This window comes from Electrophorus electricus, chromosome 14, assembly GCF_041902795.1.
Source record: "Electrophorus electricus isolate QZ-2024a chromosome 14, ASM4190279v1, whole genome shotgun sequence".
Taxonomy (NCBI): domain Eukaryota; kingdom Metazoa; phylum Chordata; class Actinopteri; order Gymnotiformes; family Gymnotidae; genus Electrophorus; species Electrophorus electricus.
The window spans coordinates 20,899,089-20,915,922 of NC_137510.1; the positions used below are offsets into that span (position 1 = coordinate 20,899,089).

The 16,834-nt window shown below is 42.3% G+C and overlaps 2 protein-coding genes across 4 annotated transcripts; both read right to left on the reverse strand.

Annotated features, from left to right (window-relative positions):
• Positions 1 to 45: 45 nt before the first annotated feature.
• slc45a4b (solute carrier family 45 member 4b) lies at positions 46 to 10,716 on the reverse strand. 3 transcript variants are annotated; one of them, XM_026999995.3, is made up of 8 exons: positions 10,516 to 10,715; positions 8,418 to 9,067; positions 6,893 to 7,081; positions 6,399 to 6,578; positions 5,114 to 6,189; positions 4,892 to 4,991; positions 535 to 746; positions 46 to 343 (listed from the first exon to the last, which is right to left on the reverse strand). In XM_026999995.3, the coding sequence occupies exons 2-8, from the start codon at positions 8,818 to 8,820 to the stop codon at positions 77 to 79; spliced, it is 2,427 nt and encodes an 808-aa protein (XP_026855796.2). In that variant the 5' UTR covers positions 8,821 to 9,067; positions 10,516 to 10,715; the 3' UTR covers positions 46 to 76. The 3 variants fall into 3 exon arrangements, with proteins under 3 accessions (XP_026855796.2, XP_026855795.2, XP_081552200.1); XM_026999994.3 differs by lacking the exon at positions 10,516 to 10,715 and adding an exon at positions 10,310 to 10,509; XM_081696074.1 differs by lacking the exon at positions 535 to 746 and having other exon boundaries at positions 177 to 343; positions 10,516 to 10,716.
• Positions 10,717 to 11,308: 592 nt separating this feature from the next.
• On the reverse strand, positions 11,309 to 14,195 carry gpr20 (G protein-coupled receptor 20). Its single transcript, XM_081696481.1, has 2 exons — positions 13,762 to 14,195; positions 11,309 to 12,796 (listed from the first exon to the last, which is right to left on the reverse strand). The coding sequence occupies exon 2, from the start codon at positions 12,766 to 12,768 to the stop codon at positions 11,692 to 11,694; it is 1,077 nt and encodes a 358-aa protein (XP_081552607.1). The 5' UTR covers positions 12,769 to 12,796; positions 13,762 to 14,195; the 3' UTR covers positions 11,309 to 11,691.
• Positions 14,196 to 16,834: the final 2,639 nt, after the last annotated feature.

Here is a 16,834-nt window from a genome sequence, read left to right on the forward strand (position 1 = left end):
CATTGTTTAAAAGTGAAATTTACGGTTTAGCCAATAATATGGAGATTATGCATCGCTCCTTTTTTTATTTTGCATTTCATTGTGCTGTACTTGGAGTTTGTTCTTCTTCATCTTCCTCATCCTCAGGGGTGTTGGGATAAATGACAAGGAAGGCAGCAGCAAAGAAACCAAGGAAGGAACCCCCAGAAGCCACCACTGGGATCACCCTCACCGTGCCCATGACTTCCACAGCGGCTCCGAGAGCCGATGCCACCAAAATCTGTGAAATGTAAACTTGGCAGGATAGGATGGCACAGTCAATACCAAAGCCTCTTCGAGTGTTACCAGGACTGTGGTGAATGTACTGCAATGATACAAGACAGGAACTTATTTCAGCAGTTTTCTATGTACAGCAACTTAATACAACACGTATATTAAAAATCAATTGGCTGGTTAACATGAGTAACAATGAGCATCAAAGTAAAGATGCACCTATAAAAATTGTGAAAAATTCTGACCATTACTAACACTGAGTGACATTTCATTAGACCATACCTCTTTGATTTCGTGGTACTGACCCAGCAGTGCATAGGGACAGTAGGATATACTCAAAGAGATGATTCCCATAGTGCCTATCATTACCATGGCAACATAGACATTGGGGAGGATGGCCATTATGGCTGTGCCCACAGCAAAGCCTAGAGTTCCCAGCATGTAGATGACTTTAATGCTCAGGTCATAGTTTTCAAGGTACTTCTGAAGCACAGCTTTAAAAGATAAAGGGGGAAAACATGTTTTAACTGCAAATGTGAATTTTTAATATCAAAAGCTAGTAATGGGTTTCATAATTAGCTCATTTAACAAACTTGAATGTAGCTGGATGTAAATCTGCATGTGTACACTGCATGTAGTAGGGCTTTGTATATAACCATTGTTGCCTGAAGAAGAGAAACCAGGTACAATACATGAAGTGCAATATTTCACACCCTCACATATCTGGCTGAAAACACCTATATTCATGCCTCTAAGAAGTGGTGAGTTTAGGAACTTAAGAATGGGCTGGCCAAAGCAACTTTAGAAGGTCCAAGTCCCTTGAAGCAAAAAACAAAACAAAACAAAAAACAGACTTGTCAAAAAAGACCAAGAAAACTAATTTGAATTAATTCCCTTGTTATTGTGTGAAGAACAAAATTTAAAAAACATTTCTGAAATAATTTTGCATGGTCAGACTTGCAGTAATAACATTACAGAATAATATTACTGGAACACGTTCACATCGCGTTGCTTCATGAGACTACATGTTGGGTCTCGAGTCTGGTACGAGTGCAAGCCGAGTCTTTAGTGCCGAATTTTAGTTAAGTTGAAAGTTTCAAAAGAGGGAGAAGGTGTACTCCCTTGACTGTATTTATGACACCATTGTTTTGCTGTCTGTTCTGAATAGAACATTGAGGAAATGCTGAAGAGCCAGGAACACCGTTAGTAATTCCAAACTAATTGAGGTGGAATATGCAGTGAACCAGGTACTACACCACCCTCAAAGTGGCCCCGCTGCGCAACACCCCCCAACCTGTGATCCAGGATTCTGGCTATAGGCAAACCGTAATAAAGCAAACAGGGCACCCTTCACAGAATCAGCACAGCCATGCATTTCTTGGTCACAACTGTCCTCATTTGGAGGCAATGCAATACATTCAGACGGTGTGACAAAATCCAGCATTGAAATGCACGCGTTAAACAGGCAGAGTGGTACAACTGCTGTCATCGAAGCTATTCATTCCAAAAGCTGGAGACAATGACCAAAACAGACTGTGTCTCAGTCAAAACTGCACGAGGCAGTCGCGAAATGCAGACACACTGCGTTCCCACAGATAGGCGCGCAGTAGACTCGTAAGAGAGCATATTTCCAAACCCAGGAAAGTTTTTGCCAGTTAGGGCAATGCCTTTTTTTGAGGCATTGAAAGTATGTCGATACAGCAGCTGTGTTTGCTTAGCTTCCTCACTCGACTGTACTAGAATACCTAGATTAGGTAGGTCAACACACATGTTCCAACCATGCAAAGACTAAGAGCTGCTTAACACACATCATGAAAGTTCAGGGAGCTAAAGAAAGGCTGAATGGCTGAATGACAAATTTGGATGCTACACCCTCAAATTAAAAATAATAGATTATTGTTGTAGATGATACAGATTAATTCTGATATAAATATAGAGGCATGTGCAAAATCTATTGAAGTGAACCGGTTCCCCAGGCCCACCAAGCAGAGGAACTGATGATGAAAGAAAAAGCATAATTCCTTTTTTCCATCACTGGATCCTGCTGGAGGCCAAGGTGTGGAACTTTAATCCAAATGGTATGGGATATGTTTAGGCAACTGCTTCTTAAAAGACAGTTTCCCCAAAGGTGGGCAATGGAGTGGTCTTCTTGGCAGGTGGGAGAGAAGCAGCTGGCCTGCGAGCTCTCATCTGGGGCCTAGGTTTCATTTCACGTCTGACCAGGACAGAAAGCAAAGCTTCTGCTTGCTTCTTTCAAGAGCTCAAATTGCCTTGAATGGCCTCAAGTGACGGACCAAACAAACCCGCCAAGCAGAGCTCATCCATGAAATTCATCCAGTCTTTGTCAGGGAGAAAGCGTTAACATTATGCATCACTGCCAGAACAAGAGGGAAGAAAAACCCGGCAAACCTCATCAACCTTCAGAGGGGGAGGGAGGAGTAGGCCCTTCGACTTCTAACTTCTGCACCACACAGTCCTCATCTTCCCCATGCTTCTCCTCACCAGCCGTGGAGAGCTGACTAACTTGCAGCTCATCCAGGTCATTATCAGACAGACTATACTTGCCCACCCCGAGGCTGAACAGTTCATCATTGCAGGCACAGAAACCTGTCACAGGCAAGCAGAGGTTGGCAATCCCAATCCAGACATTTCCTCCAAAAGCTCCATGTGCTCAGCCTAGTTGAAACCAGGCTCTTTGTTGGATGCCAATTCCCAACAACCGGGTGAGCTGCCTCGGCTGTCCAAGAGAGAAGAGGATTTACAGCCGCTTGCCCAAGAGTTTTCTTGACAAATGTTACCTGTGATTTGAGAGTTCACTACTTGAACTATGCCCTCCTAGCAAGGATGACTCTCAAGCATACTGGGCACGTCTTGTGCTGGTCCTTCTTGTGAAGAGCTAAACCAAAGTCGTGAAGGCAGGGACATATGGTCTTCTTGCTAACTTGAGAAGAAATGGTTGCTTGCATGCTTATTTTAGGTAGCTGTTATCAAAGCTAAACAAACAAGCGAAGTGAAGGTAGAAAATTTGATCTTAAACAATATGACACTGGAAGATAACTCACCAACAGGTGGCTATTGTTAATCTTGACGATCTGAACTATAAACAGAGTTAAAAAGTTTTACCATAAAGCCATGAAAGATAACATTTGATTGACTAAGAGACGCAAGCAGTTCTTAACAAGGTTAAGATTCCGATTTAAAAGCATGTCACCTACACTTCACAAGTCATCTTCCTTACAGGCTTGAATAAATATGTCTTTAGCCAGACATGTGAGGGCGTGATATCACCATACAACTTGTATTATACTGAGTGAATCAATAGAAAGGGAACTAATGGCTGGTTTATATACAGCTACATATGATGACATTCAAACTACATATGGTGAGAGTCAATATAATTCATAATCCCCCCCCCCAATCTCCTTCTTCCAGCAGTTTACTTACTGACCTTTGGAGTAAAACAGCTGACACACTTATAACGCCAAAAATATTTTAACCAGAGGACAGCAATTTTATACTCAACCTCCCTATGTAAAGAATATTTGAACATCTGGCTTTGAAGCAATTTCTCATTACATAAACGTCTTTTTTAATTGTACGATAACATGAGGACAAAATCATGGCTGAAAACAATACTATAAGAAACTGACAAAACCACAGAACACAAACCTCTAGAACATGCAACGGCTTGCTAAAATGACAGATGATCAGTTACAGGATCAATTTGTATAACTAATTGTAGCACCCTAGAATAAGGTGACTGTACAATGCACGGCAAATTCTTAATCGGGGGGGAGTTAAAAGCACTCTAAGATTTTAGTTCTGAAATCAAGTTGTTAAAAAAAAACAGCTAAATTCAGTTATCATTTTAGCTTGCTGTACAACACAAAACAAAATGCATGCACACATTTGACCTAATGTAGTTAAGAAAGCATGTAAATGGGCAAGGCATACCAGAAGGTAATGGTCTAATTAACAACAAACTTAGTTTACATCTTACCAACTGCAGCTGACTGACTTCCAAAATGAGTTGGCTTAGACAATGCTTACCAGATCCAGACTGACATTTATTATTTTTAATAGTAAGCCAAGCAAAGTGATGATGTAAACATGCTGTTTCTAACATCACTGTCATAGGCTGTGTTTTCAGGAGTCAGATTGGAGTGCATTGTTTTTGTATTACTTATTACTGCATTGTGCTCTTGCTTTAGGTTTTGTTTCTTTCTGATACAAAACCAACTTGCCTTATAGGATTTCAGATTTTTATCTGAATTATGGCTTTCACAATAACGGACTTAATCTAAAGATGTCTTTTTATTTAAAAAAAGTTAATATGCCATAGAAAACGGTGTTGCCGACCACATACCACGTATAAAAGGCATATCAAGGATATACATTCTGTAGGATTTCATGAGAATGCTGCTTCCGATATACGCTTTACATGCATTCCCTGGAAAGGTTATTTTATTCACTCTTCTAGTCTATTCCCACTGCCCCAAAATATGCCAAACTCTTGTTTAGAGTTTTGGGGAAAAAAAAAAAAACAGAAAAGAAGGAGAAAAAATAAATAAATAAAATCGCGATGAGGACTTCCACTTTGCTTGCTCTCCGCTGTAAAAACAACAAATGTAAAGCATACCTGAGCAGATGGCAGCAGTGGCAGCATAGATGACGAGCCCCCAGCAGCCCATCTGCACTCCCTTATGGTACTTCTGAAGAGCAGTTGAGTTCACAGGAGCCTGCATGATTTGGGGGGGGGGAAGAGAGAGAGAGAGGGGGGGGTGTCACTTGTGTTGCCCACAGTCTTTACAGTGCCCCGACAGTCAGCGCACAAAAAAGCCAGCCGTGGACTTCCTCTTACCGTTGGGTCTCCTTCGTAGATTACTTGCCCTATGAAGTCAGTGTAGAACACAACCTGTGAGATGATGGAGAACCACGTGAGGAGGTGGCACAAACACAGTCTCCAGAGCTGCGGGGGCATCTTCAGCATGGACAGCCAGAGAAGCTTCACAGTGGTGCCGCCTTCCCCCTCCTCGCTCCTACCATCATCCTCGTCGGGCCCGGGCAACACTCCGCCACGTTGCCACAGCCGCCGCCGCGCCTGCAACCTTGCCAGGACGTCAATGTCGTTCAGGCTCCGGGACGACTTGATGGGAGGATCCACGTCAGGGTGGCGAGGACGCTTATGGAAACCGACACGGCCGTGGTAGGAAAAGGTAAAGGAAGGCTGCCGGTAGAAAGTGGGGTGTCGGCAGCGCAGCGCTGTGCCAGCGTTGGGCTGGCGCCCGGCTGCTCGGCTTTGCTGGCTAACAGCGGCAGTGGTTGGGCTGCCGGCTCCGGCAGGGTCACCGTTTATGGCTTTGGTAGATGAAAAGGGACCTTCTTCCCTGCTAGGACCCATCTGGTGGTGGAAAGAGCACTGGCTGGTCTGGCAGTTGCCATTATGGCAATGTTCAAACGGCATTTCAACTCCCTGGTAGCCTTTCAAGTCCTGGAACAATGTCGGATCTACGTCGCTGAGAAGGTCTGGATCGATTTCAATGGTAGTGTCTGCTACTTCAAGAGCGGAGTCACTTTTACTCCGCACATTTAGGAAGTCCAGTTGTAGTTCAACTTCAGACTGATTGTCCGCATATGTTTCAAAGGGACCCTCTTCACCGATAAAGTCCAGTTGAGGTGTTAGGTCAGTGCCAGGAAGGGTTCCGTTAAGACGAACAGACAACGTGCTGTCTGCATCCTCAGCCCCAGCTACTTCCTCTTGACAGTGGGGGTTGTATGGATGCTCCTTAATACTAAAAAGGTGAAGCATGACTGAAATTACAAAGACGATGGCTGCAAAGAAGAAGAGAACCTGCTCTTGGGCCTTGAAGGCGTGTCCTAAGGGGGTGTTGGTCCAGTCTAGGCCTCCAAGCATGTAGCCCACAGCTCCCCCCAACCCTGTAAATGCAATTTCAAGGTGCAGCAGGTCATGTTTTTAATTCTGTTTACATGAGTTCCTGGCTTTTAGTTTACATATTAAAGATATTGAAGAGTATACCATTTTATAACAATCAAATAACAAAAAAAACATTACAACCCACTGTATTTATTAATGGTGATATTACACACAGCTGAGCCAGCATTCTCTCTGCTCCAGGCCTACTTACCTGCTGAGAAGGCATGGATATTGAGAGCCATGTCCTGTTCTTCCGTATCAGCTACGTCCAGCAGGTAGGCCCTGATGGGGCCTTCAGAAGCATCGGCACAAAAGTCCAGGACCACAACACCCAACACAGTCAGAACTATCCCAATGGGCTGGTTACCAGGAACATCCCCTGCAGCCAAGCCTGACACACAAGTGCAACCATGCGACAAATGAGTCAGTGCTGCAAAAGGAAAGTCAGGCATCACCCGTTTTGCTCGGCCTGAAGAAAGGAAGTAGTTTGGCAATGCCTGGCTTTGGCAAGTCATTATGCTATAAGCAGCCAAAAAGTTAAACATTTACAGGAACATTCGTTTAAACTGCAATCCTATCATGAACAATTCTCCACTTGGAGCAGAAGATGAAAAGAATAAAACGAAGGAAACCACAGCACAACTGTATTATTTCACCAAATGATAGAGGGGGGAAAAAAAACAAAACAAACAAAAAAAAACTCACCCATTAGCGATCCATTAAGAAACAGTGCCAATCCTATTAATGTTCCTAAGCAGAGGGCCAAAATGAAGGGCCTCCTCCGGCCCCATTTAAGGGTGCAGCGGTCACTGGCTGAGCCAATCAGAGGGGTGAAGGTTAAACCCAAAATGGGACTAAGGAACCACGTAAGACTGTAGTATTGTTCTGGAAGACCTGGACAGACAAGAACAAGGTGCAACTTTTCACCTCTGCAGTAAGAATTTCTGAGCCATGTTTGCAAATGACAAGCTCTAGTATGCATTTCTTTATTACATTTATTTAAGATAGTAAAACACATATTTACATATATACCATAACATAAGCATTTTGAACCTGGTAACAAAATGACCTGGGCACACAACTTTAAGCCTTGTCTGCACTGCTCTTCATTTTATGATTTTCAAATGGCAGGTCCCATGGCTCAGATTTAAAAAAAAAAAAACAAAAAACAAAAACCACACTTATCTGAGTTTATACATTGTTTGACCCCAAGTGCATAAAAGCATGCGACAGTGTGGTTGATTAGTCAGTCAAATAGTAGACTTCAGCTATATGCAAGGAGTGTTAACCTAGGCCAACGAATGTATTGTGATCTATTTCACCATGCTTACTGCCCTTCACAATACTGTGATTCCCACTCAGGAGGCCTGATTAGATTCTACTGATATAACAGTTTCCAATGCTTCCACTACTCATCAAATAACTTAGTAACACACTGGCATCCACTTTACTGCTGCAATAAAGAGCAATAGAAAAGGTCACAAACTTCTGTGGAGGTATTTCAAAAAATGTAATCACAAGTGACAGGAGGTTTTGCCTTTATGAAAGCTTAAAACCTGCTTTCAGTAGCAGCTGCCAGCTGGGCTGTGATTTAGGCTTGAAGCCTTTAGACTTTAACTGTGCACTTTTTCCATCTACTGTGAAGATGAATGAACAATTTACCCAGAAAAGCAGTTTAATTTTAAATGACTTCTGTTGAACTCAGACACTTACTTAAAACTGACCTTAAGACGAACCTGAATTTAGCTTGCTTTCAGAGTTACAGTATACTAGCATGATTTAATATGGGTTAAATTAATTATAGCCAGCATTATGTTACATAGTGCACATTTGTCTAATTGGCATTACTTCATCAAGTGAGTCAGTGGGAGTTGCTCTCATTGAAAATGCAGGGACACCAGTGAGAGAAATTTGCAGTCTCACATTCTCAATCTAGCCAAGCTTGGTGACATGCAGTGTTATCCTGCAATGAATACAAACATCACTAAAAATGGCTTCTGTCATACACCATTTATAAAGAGTGCAGCATGGCTCATCCATGTGTTTCCTCCTAGTCGGATGCTATTGACACCTCTCCATCATGCTGTAGTTTAGGATACAGTTGCACAATCATGCAAATGCCATTTTAGAGCATTCTGAATATTGCCATTTAAATGTTAATTACAGTACATACAGTAAATAAGAAACTGGCCTGCTAATCATCTTGGCTTCATCGATAACCACTACTTACCTATCTGGAGTAGCACCGGTGTGACCAGTGCTGTTTCCATGGCATAGCAAAACTCACGGCCAAACATGACTGCTCCATGCATGATCCACAAGCGCCTTGGGATGTGCTCCACGGAGTGCTCGCTGGCCCCCGGTTCCAAAACCTCCACCTCCCTCTCTCCAATCCTCCTGCTGCTGCTGCTGCTTGGATCTTTAGTGGGCACTACTGCCATGTGCATCACTCGCATGGCTTCTGAGTCAGGACTCTTGGGCACCATGTCAGCTTGCATAAAGGCAGCTGTAGTAGTCCAGGGTTTTGTCTTATACACAGATGGTGATCTACTTTTATCATAAAAGGACCCAGCAGCAACCCTTACTAGTCCTACCTCCCCGTTTTTTTCAAAAGGCCCACAGGGAACTCTCATAATCCACACACACGCTCAACATCTCTGATAATAAGCCACTAGTCAGCAGTTAAAGAACAGGTCAAGTTGCTCAATATATTTTAGTTTATAGCTTGCTGTAGCCAGCACAAATCCATACAGGGCCCCACAGGGGTAAGTTTTAAGTCATATTTTCCTGAAGAGCAAATAAGTAAGAAGAAAGGGGAAGAGACAGGCCAGCATAAGTTGCTGATTTGTTGTGTAGCTTCATAGAGTGATTCATTAAAATCTAGACAGAAAGAAAGAACATATTTGTCAGTAGGCTAGTAGTGAAAAACAGCTTAAAGGCCAAAGAAAAATATGTCATCCAAAATATCATAAGAGCTGGGATAACTAAGATTCAAAAATTGTTTATATATATATATAAAACATTTTTTGAATCTTAAATATACATACATACACACACACAAACACACTTCATAAATTTTATATTCAGAATTGATGTTCAGAGCTGCAAGTGTGTGGCATTCCAAAGGTCATTTATCTCAGTCAAGGATTGGTACTGCTCGGTTACTGCCTGCAGTAAAACTGTCAATATAAAATGACAATGTGTTCTTTCTAGAGTTCAGAGTCCCAGCCTGGTAGTATAAAATAAACCAGCACGGCACACATTTGAAAATGTTTTCATTAAGCTACTTAATGATTATTAGATGCAATCACACACGATCTTAATCGTCTTCCTTTGACTATAACACTGACTTGGCTGATCCAAGGAACTTTTAGAGACTACTTATCACACCGAATGAAATGGCCCGTCTGGCAAGATACCCAGGCACTGTACACCTGTTCATTCCTCACTGCCATTTCCGGTTCATATCTATTTTAAGTAACCGCTGTAGCGGGGTTAAAGGAATTTAACTTTAGCTTAAAAGAACGTTGAAGTAGAAGTAGAAAAACCGTAGAAAAAAACGGCCGCCGTACAGAAACCCCATTTTAAGCCTAAAAACTAATTGGTAAATGCTTAACCTTCAGCGTTACAATCCATTATAATAAATGTGTTCTTTGTAAGCCCCTCGCTAGTTAACCTAGCTAAGCTAACGTTATCTTAGCTGAGTTGGCTAACCGTAAACAGGTGGCGTTAATGCATTAGTAGCAAGTATATCATCTATAACAACATAAAATGACAGAACAACTGTTCAAACATTGTGTTAAATGAAGATGTGCTGGTTAACTGGATAGACAATACACGTAGCTAACGCTAGTTAACCTCTATTTAAAGATCTGTGACTTGGAATACATTGCATCCTATTTAGCAAAAAAATTGAGTCCCCAATTATCGTGATGCTGTAGGTGAAGCTCGGATAATAACCTAGCTTTCCCAACTAGATAAGTCAGTCTAACTGCTAATTCAACACTTGCTAATTGTTGATTATACTTTAATACTGATAAACCTGGTAAATAATCAAGCCAACACTTAAAAGACACTCAAACAGTTTAGCAGTCAAGAAATGTTATCTGGCTAGTAACTTACATGGCCAACTAGCTTGCTAACCGGCAGCCAACTAAGTTACACGAAAAGACGCGAGTGAGATTGCGTTTGCCTATAACCGTAAATTTCTTAGTCGACTAGCTAGCTGGCAAGATTTTGTAATAAATGTGTTCTCTTCCGATTACATACACCCTCATTTACGAATTACGAAGACATATCATTATAGTTGTTCAAATGCTATACTTTACCAGCCAGCAAAAAACATTTCTTCCACGTCTCCTCCAAAAGACTCGGTGGTTTATTGTGTGCTGGGGGTTGCCAGGCACTCTCTTAAAATCCCCGCCTCCATTTACGCATCTGGATCTGTTTCGTCCGTTGTCCGTCGAGAGGTAATCTAAGGTAAGCTAAGCATACATACGAAAGACCCGAAATGCACCCTGTACTTTTTGATAGGAGGTTAACAGGAAAACTAGGCTACTGGATTGGATTTTGTGGGTTTTATTCATGGAAGAATACTTAAAGGCTGCCAATGAACTGTTTAGAATCGCTTTCAGAACACATTTTTAGATTCTGTTCTTATTAAATAGGACACTCTAGTTTTGGTGTTGTAAATAGCCTTTATCTGACTATCTGTATCTTTTGCATGGCTAAAATAGCCTGTGATGCTTTTAGAGTTATTTATAATTTTAATTCTAATGAATCTAAAAATGGTCTTTTCCCTTAGATCTCCTATGTTGAATGTTTATCTATGTTGAAGGGTATTGTAAATAATACTATTTTCAGATAAAGTATACTCTTAATCTGATTGTCCATTTTTTGGTCTTTGTTCATTAAAATGCATCTTAAACAGTTACCATAGCCCTGTCTTTGTAAAAAGCTATAGCACCAAGCAAACAGTTTGGTGGTGCTCTGCAGTTAGGAAGAAAGCTGTTTATTGGGAACAACCCCTTTTAGCAGTGGTCACTATGATTATCAGAGTAGTGGTTTGCTCCATGATGCTACTGGTAGTTAGAAATAACAAAGAAATGAATCCATGGCTGAAATAAAATGAGAAACATAAAACTATTCATAGACCTCTGATAACACGTTGGCTCTTATAGGCCTATGCTACAAGCAGCTAAATGTTTATTATAATAAAACTGTAAGCATTAAGTTTACCTTTTTTTGGAATTGTTTTCACATAAACCTCAAAGTACCAAGTACTCTTATCCACTTCATATCCACATAATCACAACATAAATTCCAGATCAACATGGCAATATTTAATCCTTCCCCATTTAGACGTAACCAAATTTGATAATAAAATCATAGCAGTACAGCAAGGTCAAATAACAAAAAATGTAAGAACAAATATTCCTTCAGTAGGTTTATCTAATGGACCACTTTTCCACCTGGTGACAATGCAGTCCATAACCTAGACACACTCATTCTGGAAGGCCCCCCTGTTGGGAAGAATTCATGTTCATCATCATCACAGTGTTGGCAATAGCGAAAACGGTGCCAGAGCCTTTAGAGCTTTTCTGCATGCTAATGATGTCCCCACTGGTCTGCTCGGCGTCTGCCTTCCGGAAGAACCTCTTCATGGTAGACTGGAAGTTGGTGGTGACAAAACAGTAGACCACAGGATCCAGGCAGCTGTTGAGACTGCTAAGGGTGACCGTCACGTGGTAGATGAGTACTTGATGTGGCAGGTCTGGGCGGAAGTAGACCAGGACTTGACGGACATGAAACGGCGTGAAGCAGATGGTGAAGATCACCAGCACAGTAGTGAGAAGCTGCACGGCCTTCATTCGCCTCTCCCTGCTCTGCTGCATGAGGCCGGCATTGGACAGTGCACACATGACCCGGACTGTGAACACCACGATGATAACCAGGGGCACGAAGAACTCGAATACGGTCAGGGCGAAGAGCTTGGACACACAGCAGGCAGAGTGCTTGAAGGCTGTGGTCAGGAACGAGTACGTGACGATGATGGCAAACAGCCAGATGCAGACAGACACCAACTTAGCCACGTTGGGGTCGCGCCACTTCCGGGAGGCCTCCAGTTGTACTATGGCCAGATAACGGTCCACGCAGATGCTTGTGAGGAAGAGGATACTGCAGTACATGTTGACAAAGTAGCTAAATATATGGATGTAAGAGCAATTAAGGCACTTGCCCCCGCTGTAATACAATATAATGCGGGTAGGAAGTGACAGGTTAACAAGCAGATCTGTGACTGCCAGGTTAATGGTATAAATAATTGACGTCGTCTTGGGTTTTGTACGGAAACAGAAGACATACAAGGCCAGGCTGTTGAGAGCCATTCCTACCATAAAGATCAAAGTGTTAATGACCATCAGAGTAATCCACAGGCTGTAGAAGTCATTATAGAGTCCCTCATCCAGATGTGCCAATCTATGTAGATATGGTTCGCGATATGGTGAAGACACATTAGTAGTGACTGGTGGGATCACTGTTGAGGTGACATTGAAAAATAATGACCCATTGGTTCTGATCATCTTCACACTTCTGAGATTGGCTCAGTTCCTGAAACACAAGAGACGAAAACCAAGCATTTAACTTGTTCAATTTGTGGACTTATTCAAGCAGAGCTTGACATAGCCTATCATCATATATGAAGAGGAAGAAACCAAATTGGAACCCTGATCACTAGAGAAAATGGCCATTCTTCATTTCTCCTGATCCCACTGTCATGTGTTATTAGGTCATGGCAGTACATTAGGATGCCATTCCCATGAATTACCCATGATGTCATGGTCACGCATATATTTTTTATTAAGGTATGTCACCAGAGTGGTTCTGTAATGTCTATACTTGATATTAAGTGATATTGTTTTGGAATACAGATTTTTAAATATTTTATACCTATGCAAATTATGATAACAAAAATAAGAAAATATGATAACAGTGTCTGGCCTAACTGTTCCCATGCTGCATTTATAAGGGCCTGTTAGAAGGTACTGCCCACTATCATGTGTATACTCTATGATGTAGGTTTGGGTCCTGAAAGATGCTGGTTAAAGAGAACACGGCTACGTTTTATCACTGGCTCAGAATTAGGAGAATTGTTTATTCGGAGGACTTACACTCATGACCAAGTTTCCATTCTGATGCCACACTAGTACAAATATACCACTGCACATTTGTTCCTTACAGTGCCATCAGCATTTCTCTGTGTGTGTAGTAAGCTATTTATTTACCATGACTTCCATTTCATATTGAAATGACAAGGATACCAAAGTTTATTTAGCAGACTAAAATAATCAACAAAGTTTATACGTGGGAAACAAACATTTCAAAATAATCCCAAAACAGTTATTTAAACCGATTTCAAACAGTGACAAGCTCATCAGAATCATTTTCCATTTATAGCTGAAACATCAGCGGTATTCAGAGGATAATAAAGATTCTTCATATCTTCTTTCCTCCAACAGGACATCCCTCATCCCAACATCCCTCTTAAATTCCTTCACAAATACAAAGTCACCAACCACACAACTAGGTCCATCCAGGCAGAAGACTTGGAGACAAATCAATCTGTGAGAGAGGACATGGCTTCATTAGATCTGCTGTTCTTCTTGCAAACTAATGTCCAGCACATGGTGTTCCATAACCTGATTCTCCCTGCTTGAGAGGGGTCATGCCCGAAGAGCAGCAGAAAAACGACTAGCCTTCTATCTTCTGTCGGGGTCCAGACTGAGAAAGTCAGAGATACTCTATCACTCCCTAAATAGATAACTCCCTGTGTAACTCAGTTGCTGCTTTGATGCAGACAGGATGTCATGTAAAATAGAATCATATGTTTATTAACACATACAATACTGAAGACAGAGCTCTCAAGCTATCTGGGTCAAACACAGACAAACAACAGACTTTTATACACGCATACTAATGATACACAACAAGGAGCATGTGTGGACCACAGTGAGGGCGTGGCCACACGGACGAACACACACACACACACACACACACACACACACACACACACACACACACACAGACACAGACAGACACAGACACAGGGCGACATTTGGGAGGAGGGGCCGTACTATGACAGAGCCCTTCCCCAACGGCACGACTCCTGACACCCCAGCCTATCGGGCTACGGCCCCGAAGCCAACGCCAAATGGCAAAGCTGGAGGACCAAGCGACCCGACACAGCCAGCCCAAGTAGGACAGAGTGGGGAAAGACAGAGACCGGGAAGACGACAGACACACTGACAGGTACAGGCACAGACATAAAGGGGGACAAAGTGACTGATACAGACAGCGTGATGGGGACACACAGTGACAGGGACAGGTGAAAAACTAAATGGAGGATTGGTAAAGAGTCCAGGTAAGCCGGCAAGAGCCCCCCCGGGCTGTCCCCCAGCCGTCGGCTGGGCTGAAGTCCAACCCGCCTGTAGGGGATCTCTCCTCGCCGATTTGTGGGGCGGTAACTTTTGCTGCCCCGTTCCAGGAGGCGCACCAGCTGCTTTGCCCGTTTCCGCGTGGGCACTGGTGTCGCTTCCTTCTTGCCTCTACGAGGCTTCGGTACAGACGCACAAGCTCCGTGGCTGTGTTCCCTAGTGGAGGTAGTTTCTTCCTCAAACGAGGTCGCCTCTATGTGCGCCACACAGGATGGCTTGCTCCTGAACGGCACCTCCTGGGCGGAGCCTTGGGCAAAGCAGGATGCGGGGACAAGTCGCGTAAAACAAACATACGTTTATTCACACATACAACCCCGAAGACGTAGCTCTCAAGCTATCTGGGTCAAACACCGACAGCCGTCACACATAAACAACAGACTTGTACACTAAGAACACAGGGATGGCGTGGCCACACGGACGAACATACACACACAAACACACACGGAGAGACGTTTGTGAGGAGGGGCCATACCGTGACAGATTCCTTGCTGTGGCAGTATGTTGCTGTCATAATAGTTACAGGCAAAAACAGGTTGACTTTGCCAAAGAAGATTCATGCTATAACAATTTTCCATTTGACAGGGATAAAATACATTAACATGTACCTATGACTGAAAATAACATATAATAACATATATATTTATAATAGCACTTGCAACCTTATATATGTTATCATTTGACTGATCTGAGATCATAAACATACTGCTGCAATATGATATGCCTGTGATTTACTTCATTTAATGTGCTTCATTATATCAGATTTAATTCAACACTCACCATTTTATTCACTGACCATTTTATACAATGTAGCTCAAATTCATATAAACGAGATATTAAAATGCATTTTAGATGTTTTATGTATTTTTATGTATTTTATGTCTTTTTGGTGAACAACCTCAAGATTTGATCACCACTTTGTAAATATGTGGCACTGTGAACAACACATTTACATTTACAGCCTTTGACAGACTGTGAGCATACATTTGAACATTTTCAACCAAGCCTTTTCATTCACTCTGGAATTGTCTGCAGTGCGGTAGATTATGGATACTTTTTTCTTACTTTTCTTTTTTCAGAATTGTTTTTTTTCCCCCCTACAAGTCCTTAAAAACCTATGAAGTTGCATAGTGTATTAGAGTCGTTTTACAGGTGTATCTGCACCAAGATGGATTTTATATTATTAAGAACATTGATTGCAAACATTCGTGCAATTATTCCAGACATTTGAAGTGTATCAGTATAAAACACATGTACTGGACTAATAAAAGCAGAGTATGACTCACCTACCTGTACATTTAGATGAGGCTGATGTCTTGACAGACTACCTAGTGTAAAACAGAAGCTTTACTTGGGCCTCCTCTCTGGTATCGTGGTCTTCACCTCTACTTCAGCGCTCTCCCCACCTTTTCATTTTGAGAAGGCATAGCCTCCGCACCACTCCTTAAACACGGCTAAATGCCGCTGTCCCCCCCCCCCCCCCCAATGGTTTGGAGAAAATCCCTACAGGTCTGTTTCATCTTTCATCTCCCATCTCTCTATCCCTCCCTCTTCACACTTGTGGCCTGCGTTAACAGGAAGTGAGACTGGGTTTGAAGCAACTCTGACCTCACGAATGTAGCAGTGGCTCAGGCGATGATGGATTTGAAATGTAGCGTTCTCGTTTTCAGCTTTCGTTAGATGTGCTAGGGCAACAGCAGATCAGTGTTAGTAGGGTTATATCATGCTGCAATAGAAGACTGCAAATCGAATAGTGAAACAGACAGACAGAAGGAAACAAACCTCTATACATACAACATACATACAACAGGACACAACAACAGTCAGTAGAGGTATTTAAGATTGTAACATGCAACAGTCAATGGAGGCGTGTTGAATCTGTTGAATCTATGAGATTGCCGTTACAACCAAAGACATCAAATTGTAACCAAACTATGTCGTGTATAATGCATAAGGCTGCAACTTAGAAAAATGCACTGTCGTCTGGACACGTCACAGCTTTAGAATCACAGCGAATTGGACCAAAAGTACAGGATACATTAATCCTGATGGATGGTTCAGAGTGCTTTCCACCTACCCTGACAGGAAGCTCATCTGTCTCCATCTGCCAAGACCCTATTCTGATTTTTCCAGAACCCTTTGCAATAGTGGTTTTGAG

Excerpts from the sequence above, each read along its gene's own strand:
- gpr20 (XM_081696481.1), bottom strand. The coding sequence starts at position 12,768 with ATGATCAGAACCAATGGGTCATTATTTTTCAATGTCACCTCAACAGTG.
- slc45a4b (XM_026999995.3), bottom strand. The coding sequence starts at position 8,820 with ATGAGAGTTCCCTGTGGGCCTTTTGAAAAAAACGGGGAGGTAGGACTA. Across the intron at positions 6,579-6,892 it reads TCTTAATGGATCGCTAATGG|GCTTGGCTGCAGGGGATGTT; the intron begins GTGAGTTTTTTT and ends CTTGTGTGTCAG. Across the intron at positions 344-534 it reads AGTACCACGAAATCAAAGAG|TACATTCACCACAGTCCTGG; the intron begins GTATGGTCTAAT and ends GTATCATTGCAG.